Consider the following 12,050-nt stretch of genomic DNA (forward strand, 5'->3'; position numbering starts at 1 on the left):
CAGCTCGGTTATGGCTGCTTTGAGGATGGGCCCCAAAGCATCTGGCAGAACAAAAAAGTGCTTACACGCCATGAGCAATATTAGTAAATAGCATCCATTTATTCTGCAAAGAACCTCCAAGCCATTAGCTGAACAGCTGTATTTAGCTACATATTTTGAAGGAAACTTGAGTTAAGCCAGTGGATGTCTCCAGATAAAATCCCCATAGGCAGCTCAGACTTATTCAAAGAAACTGTTAAATGCCTCAGGGGCCACATGAAAACAAACACTGTCTAATCAGAAACTATTCCAGTCAAATGTCAAGAATTCAGGTATGAAGCGACTTGAACACCTTCCCAATTCTTTTTTTTTTCTCTTCTACCTTTACCCACCCCATTCTGTCTCCACTTTCTTAGATCTTTTATGTAAGTGTTTGCAGCAAGGATTTAAAGCACAAAGGACAAAATCAAGGGTAGCTCTCTGCTGCACATGCAAAGGTAATGATAAAGCAAACACAATTTCACTTTGTCCTCTGCCCAGAGTTTCTATAGAATGACAATTCTGCAAATGCCACTTACTCTCTGGTTTCCAGAGTAACGATGATTAAAATTGGACGGCGGTTCATCCCTCCAACACAACTGCTGTTACACATGAAATTGTACAAGACTGTCGTGAATTCAGTGCCAACCTTAACACGGAGAGGGGGAAAAAACAGTCGGTGTTAACCATGGTTTGAACTGACGTCCTTTCTTCTCAGTTCTTCCTTCTTAGTTCTCACTTATTTAAACAACTCCACTTCCGAGGAAGCGATGTGCTTTCTTCTACAAAGGCAAACTGTAAAATCCACAGTAGCTTCTTCTTTGCCTTGGATCTTGGGAAGCTTAAAGCTAATATCTGTAACATTGGACCCTACCCAAGGTGAGATAGGCTTTTAAAAAATAACGATCTTTGACCCTACATATTGATTTGCAAGCTGATCATATCACGTAATTCAAATAGGGTTCATCACATATACGAAAAGAGAGAGATGAAAAAATTACTAACTATAGCAGTAATGCTCCAGGGATATTTTCCCGAGGTGGATAAAACAGTATAACATATATGTGAATGTACACTTCTATAAAGAACACTCTGGAGCTTAAAAGGTCCTCAGAATTAAATCATCTAGTCCAGAAAATGGATTTATGGGTGAGGCAATCTGAAGCCCAGAGATGGAGAGTTATAAGCTAAAGGTTCTCAGAGTGAGTCAGCAAATGAAGAGTCTCTGTTCTCACTACCCCAGTGTTCTTTCTGCCACACCACTCTGCTTTTCTAACCTGCGAACCTGTACATTCAAACTTCAGCTAAGAGTTCCATCTTAGGTTCTCCTATTTTCAGGCCAGTGGAAAAGTACTTGTATCCAGTACTCATGTACATCCACTACTAGCTGAATTACCAGTTAAGATCTCTGGATAATAATGCCACGTATAAACTCAACTGTAGATTCAATTATCGTCTGCCGTTAAGATGGGAACATGGGCACAGAGCCACGTTACCAAGTACAAATTTAGCACAAATTTAGGAGTTTTGAAGGGGGATAGAGAAGTGGCCTGTGGAGAAGAGGGAGAGAAGAAACACAACAAAGGTTACTTGTTTTATAACAAGGACTAAAATAGAAATTGATGCTTGAAACATCCCCTATCACCAAAACTAATACTCTCAAGTTTTCCCAGTCCTTATCTGCTTACCTGAGGTGGCTCATAAGGTACGAGCACACTCTGTCTTCCTGTGATGGGGTCTTCTACGTACTGGGCATGGCTGTTCCCTTCTACTCGAATCAAATGACTAGGAGGGGCGATCTGTCCTGCAGAACGGAGACAGAAAAAAAAATTCTTAGTTCTTCACTCTCAAAACAAAGAAAACAAAATGAAACTGTATGGACATAACGTTGGTGACCAAAGAAATGGTTTGTGTAATAGAGGAAATATACATCCTTGAAAAGAGGAATAGATCCTGTTGCCAGAGATCTAACACATGAAAGTATCACCACCCATACAGCCACAGAAAGGACAGGAATGTTCATCTGTATTTAAGGGAACAGTCCCATGTTTCTGGTGCTCAGGGTAAACAATTCAAGTGGTAGAGAACTCTATGACTACATCTCTGCCCTGATCCCTACAGGCGATTTTTCTAGCTTCTCTGGAAAATGGAAGAAAAAGGAGCAAGTTAATTTAAAAAAATATATTAGCTTGAGAGAAAATACTGCCCCCAAATTGACCATTAAAAATACTAAATAGGAAGCTATGGATGGCAAGGATATAACTTTCACTTTGCCTATTCTTTTTTTCATCATGAAGTCTCCATCTTACTTTGGTCATAAAGATGGGAAACTTACTGTTTTTATTGCGCTGCAAGAGCCTCAGGTTAGAGGGTAAGAAAAGGCAAGCAAGTTTTGAAAGAGTATAGGCAAAGTTTCACAAAATGTGATACCTGGTGGAACTCGAAAAGAAAGCTGCTCCAAGAGTTAATGACGTGAAGGTGTGTTTTAACCTTTGGCTGCACATTCTCATTCTACAAATTGGATATTCAATAAAAGTAAAAAGTTAAGTGTATCAAGATGCTCTCTGCTCTCTAAAGCATCATCTATTATGGCAAAAACTAAAAACAACTATTATGTCAAACAGTGAGAAAAAAAAAACAATAAGAAATGGCTATGTCACCTTGAGGGATGGAGGGCAATTATGGAAACCTATAATGAAGCCTAGCTATAGGGGATAAACTTTATAGCATATTGTTAAGTGAAAAGCAAGATGCAAAGTATGGATAATGCGATCATATAAACAAGGACTAGAAATTAATGTGTAAAAAATAGTTGTATTAAGCTGGGAGGATTTTAACTTTCTCTTTTTAAATTTCTATTTTCTTTCTCCATTACTTTTTTCTCTAACATCTATTATATTCTCTACATATACACATTCTGGCTACCTACCAATCTTTCTATTTTTCATATAATTTCTATAAAAAGTATCCTAACTCCCAACCCTCCTGCACCCTCATCACTCTTTGATGAATCTTTATGCTTTCTTCTGTCCTTCCTTTCCATTTTTCTGTCTTCTTGACTTAGCCTGCCTTCACAGAACTTTAGAACAGCAGATGTAAGGGGACCCTTGGAAATAATGACCTCTTCTGTAAAACTATTACTGGATCTGAGGCTCAGAGGCTGGGGCCTAACTTACCTATGGATACAGCACTTAAAGGTGGCCCCAAGATACCTGCTCTTTGACTCCCAGTCCTTCACTTTACTGTTTCCCGTCCCCAACTTACGTTCTAGATCTTCTATTAACTCTTCTTATCCATTATTTGTCTTCATTTCTTTTTCTTAGTTCCTACTTTCTTCTTCTATTTTTTTTTTTTTAATATTTCTTATCTTTTATGCTCCTATCTCTTCCCCCTTCTAGACCCTAATTGGTCTGGCCTTGACAATCACCCTGGGAGAGGCACTGAAGCCCCTAGCCAGGGCCCAACAGAGCAGAGGCCACATGTTCTCCTTAAACCCTCCCATTAAAAAAAAAAAAAAAAAGAAGAAGAAGGAAGGAAGCAGTAGGGAGTAGAGAGGCAAGTCCAGGTCACTGAGCAATTACCAATATTAAAATAAACAGTTCAATCATTGTGAAAGCCTGAAATTTACTCATCATTATTCTCAGACAGTCTTGTCATCCAGAAAGGTAGCCTGAGCTGCCATCAGACAGCAGAGGTTGAAACCAGGTAAGTGGGCACCAAACAAAAGTCTCCACAGGAGCTCTATTTCAAGGAACTTAGTTGAATGGACACAGATCCCCATTCTCCTTACCCTCGTTGAATTCACGGCTCAGCTCATGGTTGGGGCACCTTTTCACCACTTCAGTGACATGCTCGGCCTTCTTGTAGACAGGCATGGCACGGATGACAGCGCCCTGAGGAGGTGGGGTCATCACCTTGATCTGGATGGGACATGTTTTTGCAATCTGGCAGTACAGTTTCTTCAGTTCAGTGGAATACTGCTTAGAGATGGGCCAATGGTGGAGGAAAGAAGAGAAACAATAGGAGATACTGTTGTTCAAAATACCTGTTCAAAATCAGAACAAGGAACATATATCTACTTTCTGTAAACACATACCTTTATAGCTGCCTGTATGAAACCGAGCAGGACCCTGTGGGGCTCCTGGGTAGAGAAGCCTTTCCCGGTCCCCCATTCCTTGTTTGTAGGGAACAGACTCTAGCCTCCATGACCTTCCCTGAGCCCCAAAGGGCAGTTTCAAACATTTGCTAATCAGGGAAGGGAGAGGATGCAGAGACAAATGAGGAGCAGCCAGAAAACAATAGTGCAGCCTTGGGGCAGGGTCCTGGTTCTGCCTCAAGGGATACACAGAACAATATCTTTGAGCTCCTTACAGAACCAAAACCCCCAACAAATGGAGTTAGCATTCTTCATTCCAGAGAAGACCACCTGAGGCCAGATTAAAGCAACCAGAAAAACTCATCAGACTACCTGAGACCAGATTAAAGGAGTGCAGGCTCTGCACACACCCTAATCTTATCATCAACTCTGCCCTTGAACCATCACTATAAAACTCCTCACCAAATCCTCCAGGGTTGGGTCACACAGTTATTGAGGGCAGGAGCCCGCTCTGCCCCCCTTTGCCTGGCAAAGCAATAAAGCTATTCTCTTCTACTTCACCCAAAACTCTATCTCTGGGATTTGATTCGGCACTGGTGTACAGAGGCTGAGCTTTCGGCATCACGTTCACCGTTGGCTACTATATGCATGACATCTAGCAATCTTATTCGAGGGAATTACATTCATTGATCAAATTAATCATTTTTTCCACTTTAAATAAAATCCTATGTCTACAAACTATTTCACATTTATCAAAACACATTTATGTCATTATTTCCTGTTATCTTCTCTTTAGGATGAAGAAAGAGATTCTCAGAAGTATTTCAATGATTAACACTATGAACAGCTTTACAGAGTACCAGAAACTAAATGGAAAAACAATGTTCTCATGTACTGAGTGATATTAAACAGACTATAATTAATCCCCCCCCCCTTATAATACTCATAGGAATTAGGGTTTATGGAAAAAAATGTTTTAAGATAGAATATCTGGCAGATAGTGAAGAGATTTTACCTGAGGTCAACCAACTAGAAAACTGCAAAGCAAAAGTTCCCGCAAATGACTGCACTTATCTTCTAAGGTCATAGCCTAAAAGAATGAGGAATCTGGAAGGGGCCACTTGGTCATACGTTCTCATGAAAGAAGGACTGCTCTACTACAACACAGCAAATCATGGCAGCAAAAAGATTATCTTTTCACTCGCAAGTGACTGAAATTTTTCCTCCCCACACTACCTTCTGTAGGGAGAGGAAGTTCAGTGGTTGGTTGACTGTAAAATTTGAAAATAGGGTGGAGAAAGCATGAGACCTTGAAGAAAAAGTTCCATCCTTGTTGTTTCCTCTTCCCACCTCTGAAACAGTATAGAAAGTCTACATTCTAATCCTTATACTATCTTAAACCTTATCACCCCTGTTCTCTGGGTCAATGCCTCATCACTGCATTCCTCCTCATTCTGATGTTGAGTGAAACCACCCAGGTAGTGGAATTGATGGCCAAGAACAGGGTACCTAGTAACACTTACCCAAACAAAGGTAAACAGACACACACAGGTTACAATCCTAAATTGGCAGCAACATCCTTCCAGGGAAAAGACACTGGGGAGCAGGAGCCAGAGTGGCAAAGGGATTCATTATTGCTATGTTCCAACCCACCTCTGAATAGAGGCAAATGCCCCATGGAAAAGCACATTTAAAAATAATTGCTTTATCTCTTCCTTTTGAAATATAATATTTATTTAAATAATCTTTCTTTTTCTCCCAAGCATTTCATTATATGAAATTTTCAGTTAAAAATTTCCTAATACTAGATGTGTATTACATAATCGTTTCTCCATGCCCACAGGTCAAGGATTAAACACAGCAAAAGGGTTTTATATAGAGTGAAGAAATAGGAAGCATGCCATAAATCAACCACAAAAATAAAATTCTACTTGGGAAACACTGAATGGAATCTAGGTGGATATTTTTCCTCTAGTGTTTTTAACCAATGACTTTACAAATAAAGACATCGTCTTAAAGCATGTTATGAACTCATTTTTATTGAGAACTCTCAGAAAATAAGCATATCTGTTTGTGTTTTAACTAAACTAGGAGATGTATAATCTAAACATGAGTTTCATAAAATGCACCTTAGGAAAGATGACTGCAAAAAAAGTTTGTCAGCTAACACCTAAAGGCAAATAAGGCACCCATCCAAGCGTGTAAAGATTGCAAGGAAAGAAGGATAAGTGTTCAGAGTAAGACAGTTAAGAGAAACGTTCTGTTTCAATAGCTGATATACTGTAAATCACACTTGACAGACTAAAACGTAAAAGTACTAAGAATAATCTTAGGCATCATCAGGTTAAATCTTCACTCATCCTTAAGAGGTGGGAGGGGGGGATCTAATTTCTGTGTTTCAGTAATGATATGCAATAATAACTTCACCATTTTCTGAGTTGTGGTGTAAGAAATTTAATCTTCACAGAAGCCTAATAGGAAGGTATTACGGATCTACAATCTCTTATCTGAAACCCCTGGGGCCAGATGTTTCAGAATCCAGAATTGTTTAGATTTTAGAAAGGGAGTAGAGTTCATATAGCATATGTTATAAACACCTCCAGCAGGATTTAGTGGGCCACCCTATAATCAAATCTTAATATTTCTTCAGAATTCATGAAGATTCACACTAAGTAGGAAATGACCATAAACCCTCAATGTTCAGGCCAGGTTTCACCACCACCTGAGTTTGCCACGAACTTATGAAATTAAAACAAAACCAAAGCAACTTTTGTTTTTCAGAGTTCTTTGAATTTCAGAATTTCAGATAACAGATAATGGATCAGTATTATTATCCCCATTTTATAGATAAGAAGAAGGCAGAGGACTTGCCTGAGGTCACAGAGAAGATCTGGTTAACAACCAGTATATAAGAATCATCCATAGTCCTGGAACAATAGTTCCTCATCCCTCATTCTCTTGGCTCTGCAGTGCATATTTCTGTACTTTTATTTTTTTCTAATTCTCAAACGTGTGGCTATTTGCCAAATCAACCTAAGAGGTATACAATCTTCTCTAACATTAAAATGGAGCTCAAAAATGATCTACTTACCATCAATAATTCCTCTTTATTTATTTCTCAGTATAATAATGTTTGCTCATTTCAGTGCAGGGAGAAGCAGCAAGTGATAGAAGTGAAATAATCCTGGACTAGGGGGAAGCCGACCTAGAGTCTAGGACCAGCTGTCTGTCAGTAATTCTATTACGGCTCTGGGGAATTCATGAAAGAGGTCCTGCTCTTTCACATGGTGTATGAAGGCCCTTTGTGTTCTGGCTTCATCTTTCTCTCATTCCCTCCCCTCACCCCCCAAACACACACACTTCCCACTCCTGTGTTCTACCCATGCAAACCTCATCATGCCTCAAACACACCATACATTCATCACCCACAATTCAAACATATTTTCCTTCTGTTCTCCACACCGTGCCAGGAAAATTTAGATATTACTCTTCAGCTAGGGCTGCGTCTGGGGCTGTAAACCATATTTTCCAATTTTAGTGATGAGGGTTTACTATTGACTAAATCTAAATATCTGACCAGGGCCAGGATATGTTCCAATTGTTGCTTCCAGTTAAACTTCCAGAACTGTTGTTCAGTAATCAGAGAGGCTGAAGTGGTCTGGCATGGGTCCTTCTTGACAAAGCCAAGTTTCTGCTACTCTATTTCCTTCATTATTTGCAAATTGGTTCTGTGATGACATTTAATATTTTTCCAGTACTAAATTCAGTCTCCCTGGCCTACAGTGTATTCATAATTCCTTAGACTTGCCCACTTCCCCCACCAAATAGCCACTATCATCTTCACCAATTTTCCATGCTTCTGCAAGATCACTAAAAACGGGAATCTAATTTATGCCAAGATTTTAAAATACCCTGGTGATTCAAGTCAGCAGAGACTACAAATTGGAATACATCTAGATTCTTTTAATGTCTCTCTTCCTCTCTGGGACTTCTAAAATTTACCTCTAAAATGCTCCCAAACATTGACCTGAGATTCTGTAAATCTAAAGACCAATTTCTTTTGGGTATGTATGCTTTGTTTTCCTTTAATCAGCTTTGAAGTGTAATTTACTATAAAATACACCAATTTTTAAGAGTATGTGTTGGTGACTTTTGACACGTGTACACTCTTATGTAACCACTATCATGAGTAAGATACACACTATTTCCATCCCCTCCCCAGCCTTCCCCGAGTCCCTACCCCTCATCAAAATTATCTTTTTCCCCTTTGCAGTTAATCTTTGCCCCAACCCATTCTCAGGCAATCTGTACCTGCTTTCTCTCGTTACACATTTGCCTTTCTAAATTTTTATAGAACTGGAATAATACTGTACATTATGTGCCTGGATTCTCTCACTTAGCATAACGCTTCTGAGATTCACTGACGTTTTTGCATGTATCAGCATTCTATTTTATTATTGAATGGAATTCCATTATTTATCAAGTCACCAATTATCTCCAGTTTTTATTTACTATGAATAAAACTATAGTTGGTTTCCATATCTGTGGGTTCCACATCCACAGATTCAACCAAACATGGATTGAAAATATATGGAGGAAAATTTTTCCAGAAAGTTCCAAAAAGCAAAACTTGGATTTGCCATGCCAGCAACTATTTACATAGCATTCACATTGTATTAAGCATTATAAGAAATTTAGAGATGATTTAAAGTATAAAAGAGGATGTATGTGGGTTAGATGTAAATGCTATACCATTTTATATAAGGGACTTGAGCATCTGTGGATTTTGGTATTCACTGGGGGTCCTGGAACCAATCTCCCATGGATATGGAGGGACAACTGCATTATGAACATTTATATACAAATCTTAGGACATATGTTTACATTATTTTGGATAAGTACTGCAAGCGTGATTGCTGATTAAGTGTATGCTTAACTTCATAAGAAACTTCCAAACTGTTTTACAAAGACGTTGTGCCATTTTACATCACCACCAGCAGCGTATGAGGGCTTCATATCCTTGTCAGCACTTAGTATTGTCAATTTCAATGCCATCCTAGCAGGTATGTAGTGGTTCTCATTGTGGTTTAAATTAGCATCTCCCTGATGTTTAATGATCTTGAGTATCTCTTCATATACATATATACTTCGTTTATATTTATATTTTATACAATGAAAAGTTCAAAATATAAATATATTTATATTTACTTTATATTATTTTTATATACTTATTTCCTATTCTTTTCCGAAGTGTCTGTTCAAATCTTTTATACTTTCTAATTTTTCATTTTTTAATTGGGTTGCTTGTTTTCATAATTTGAGTGAAAAGAGTTCTTTATGTATTCTGGATACAAGTCCTTTATGTAATATAAGTTAAAAACTTATATATTTTCTCCCAGGCTATAGATTGCCTTTTTTACCCCACTTTCTGTGCTTTTCCAAAACAGTTAATTTTAAGAAATTATCAGTATTTTGCCCTTAAGGCTCATGCATTTTGTGTCCTAAGAAATTTTGGTCTAATCCAATGTTAGAAGGATTTTCTATGTTTTCCTGTAGAAGATTTATAATCTTAGCTCCTTCATTTAGTCCTATATCTACTTTCAGTCTCCCCCTTTCTCTCCCTTCTCTTCCTCTTTCTCTTCTTCTTTTTAATGGATATTCAATTGTTCCAGCACATTTTGTTGAAAAGATTACATTTTCCTCCTATTGAATATCCTTGGCAACTTTTGTGAAATTAATTGACCATATGTGTTCAGGTCTTTATCTGGACACTGCCTTCCTTTCTATTGATCTATTCATACATCAGTATCACACTGTCTGGATTACTCTAACTTTATAACAAGTCTTAAAATCAGGTAATCTGATTTCTCCAATTTTGTTCTTCTTTTTCAAAATTGTTTTATCTATTCTAGGTCTTTTGAATTTCCATATAATATTTACAAGAAATTTATCAATTCCCACAAAAATGCCTGGTAGAATTTTGGATGAGACTGTGTTGAATATATAGGTCATCTTGAAGAGAATTAATATCTTAGCAATATTGTATCTTCTAATCCATGAACATGGTATATATCTCCATTTAATTTGAACATCTTTAATTTCTCTCAGGAATATTTTATAGTCTTCAGTGTGCAAATCTTGCACAAATTTGTTAGATTACTTCTTTAATACTTTTAAATTGTAAATAATACTTTAAAATTTTACATTTCAAATTGTATTTTTCTAATACATAAAATATAATTGATTTTTGTATATTGACCATATATCCTGTCAATATACAAAATCTTTCTAAACTTATTAGTTCTAGTAGTTTTTTGTAGGTACAATTTTCTACATAGATGATGATGTCAACTGCAAGTAAAGCCAGTTTCATTTCTTCTTTTCTAACATGCATGACTTTTAATTTTTTATTCTTGTCTAACTACATTAATTGAACTATCATTCAATTTGCTATTGTTTTGTTTTTCTTCTTTAAATTGGTATCTTAGATCATTGATTTTAGACTTTCATATTTTCCTAATATAAGCATTTAATTCTACAAAGTTCACTTTAAGCACTCCTTTAGCTATATCTACAACATTCTGATGTTTCTAATTTTTAACACTGAGGAACACATGAAGCATTTCTTTTTGGGGGGTTGGGTTCTATTATACTTCATATCCAATGTAATAAGGGACTATACAACATTCTTGAGAAAAATAATTCTTTCTCTAGGTTTTTGGTTTGTTTCATGGATTCCACTTCTAGTTTGAACTTATTTCCCCTTTCCACATTTTCTTACCATTCTAAACAGATTTTTTTTTTCATTGTTCTTCCAAGGTTATATTTATCTCTAGCTAGGTTTTTCCTACTGACAGGTATCAAATCAAGAACCCAGTTGATTTTATACCTGAAAAAAGAATCTACTATAACTTAAGAATTTCTTTGGTGATGCAAGTCCACTGCATTGAATTTCCAGCAGCTTTTTGGGTGGATATTAAACATTCCAAACCTTACGTTTGAAATTGTAAAGTTTCTCTCCCTGTAGTGCTGTTACTATTAGAAGCAGTTATGGGGATTAAAAACTTATCCAACTTCTCTTTTTTGTTTTTTTTATAAATCTGTCTGTTTTCATAGTTATAACAACATGTATACATAAAAAATTATGGAAAAAAGAAAATATATGACATATTCCCCCTACCCAGAGATACATACCAATATTTTAGACTTTTTCCTATGTGTGCATGCACACACACACACACACACATATACACAAACTGGGGTGTATCATAAAAAGTTTGGTATATTTTTTTATTTAACATATGAGTCTGTTCTAATTTTAAAATATAATTTTATGTGGTTATGTTTATAGTATTAAAAAGGGATATACTATGATTTATTTAAGCATGTTTTCTTTTATAGTATAAATTTTACTCCATTGTAAAAATATTAAAAATAACACTGAAGAGCACATTTTAGTATACAAATCTTTAGTATGTAAATTAATTTTAACTGAATCTCTTGAAACTGGATAATTGAGTCAATGTATATTTTAGCATTGTAGAAGTCTGAGGTCAATTTGAATTTTTTTCCTTTAAATTAAGCAAGCTGCTTATTTCTCCCTAGAAATTGTCAGGATTTTGTTTCCTTCTTTATTCTGTTTTTGTTTTTGTTTTAAGTGAGAATGTTTCTAAATATGTCTTTTTTCTCAAAATAACTTGGAAATTGGTGAGCTCTTTCAACTTACATGCTTGAACTCAACTCAGTAAATTTCTTATTTTTTCCTTTTTTTTAACCTGTGTTTTTGTTCCTTCTGCTCTTATTAGTTTCTAGAAACATATAAGTCTTACTCTGGATACCCCTCTGTATCCACCATACATTTTATATACTCAAACACTAATTGTTGACATCTTTTTCTTTTGTTTGCATTCTGGGAAAGCTTCTCAAATTTGTTTTC

At 36.5% G+C, this 12,050-nt stretch overlaps 1 protein-coding gene across 10 annotated transcripts in view; it reads right to left on the reverse strand.

The window, feature by feature from the left end:
- The window catches only part of TP63 (tumor protein p63), a 240,574-nt gene that overhangs the window by 26,653 nt on the left and 201,871 nt on the right, over window positions 1-12,050 (reverse strand). For all 10 annotated transcript variants that reach the window (XM_082393248.1, XM_082393246.1, XM_082393247.1 and 7 more), the window contains 3 exons: window positions 3,809-3,995; window positions 1,707-1,822; window positions 558-667 (listed from right to left, as the gene is read on the reverse strand). In XM_082393248.1, coding sequence (XP_082249374.1) covers window positions 558-667; window positions 1,707-1,822; window positions 3,809-3,995 — 413 coding nt within the window. The remainder of the gene's footprint in view (window positions 1-557; window positions 668-1,706; window positions 1,823-3,808; window positions 3,996-12,050) is intronic.

This window comes from Balaenoptera borealis, assembly GCF_965194805.1.
Source record: "Balaenoptera borealis genome assembly, chromosome: 5".
NCBI classification, from domain to species: Eukaryota; Metazoa; Chordata; class Mammalia; order Artiodactyla; family Balaenopteridae; genus Balaenoptera; species Balaenoptera borealis.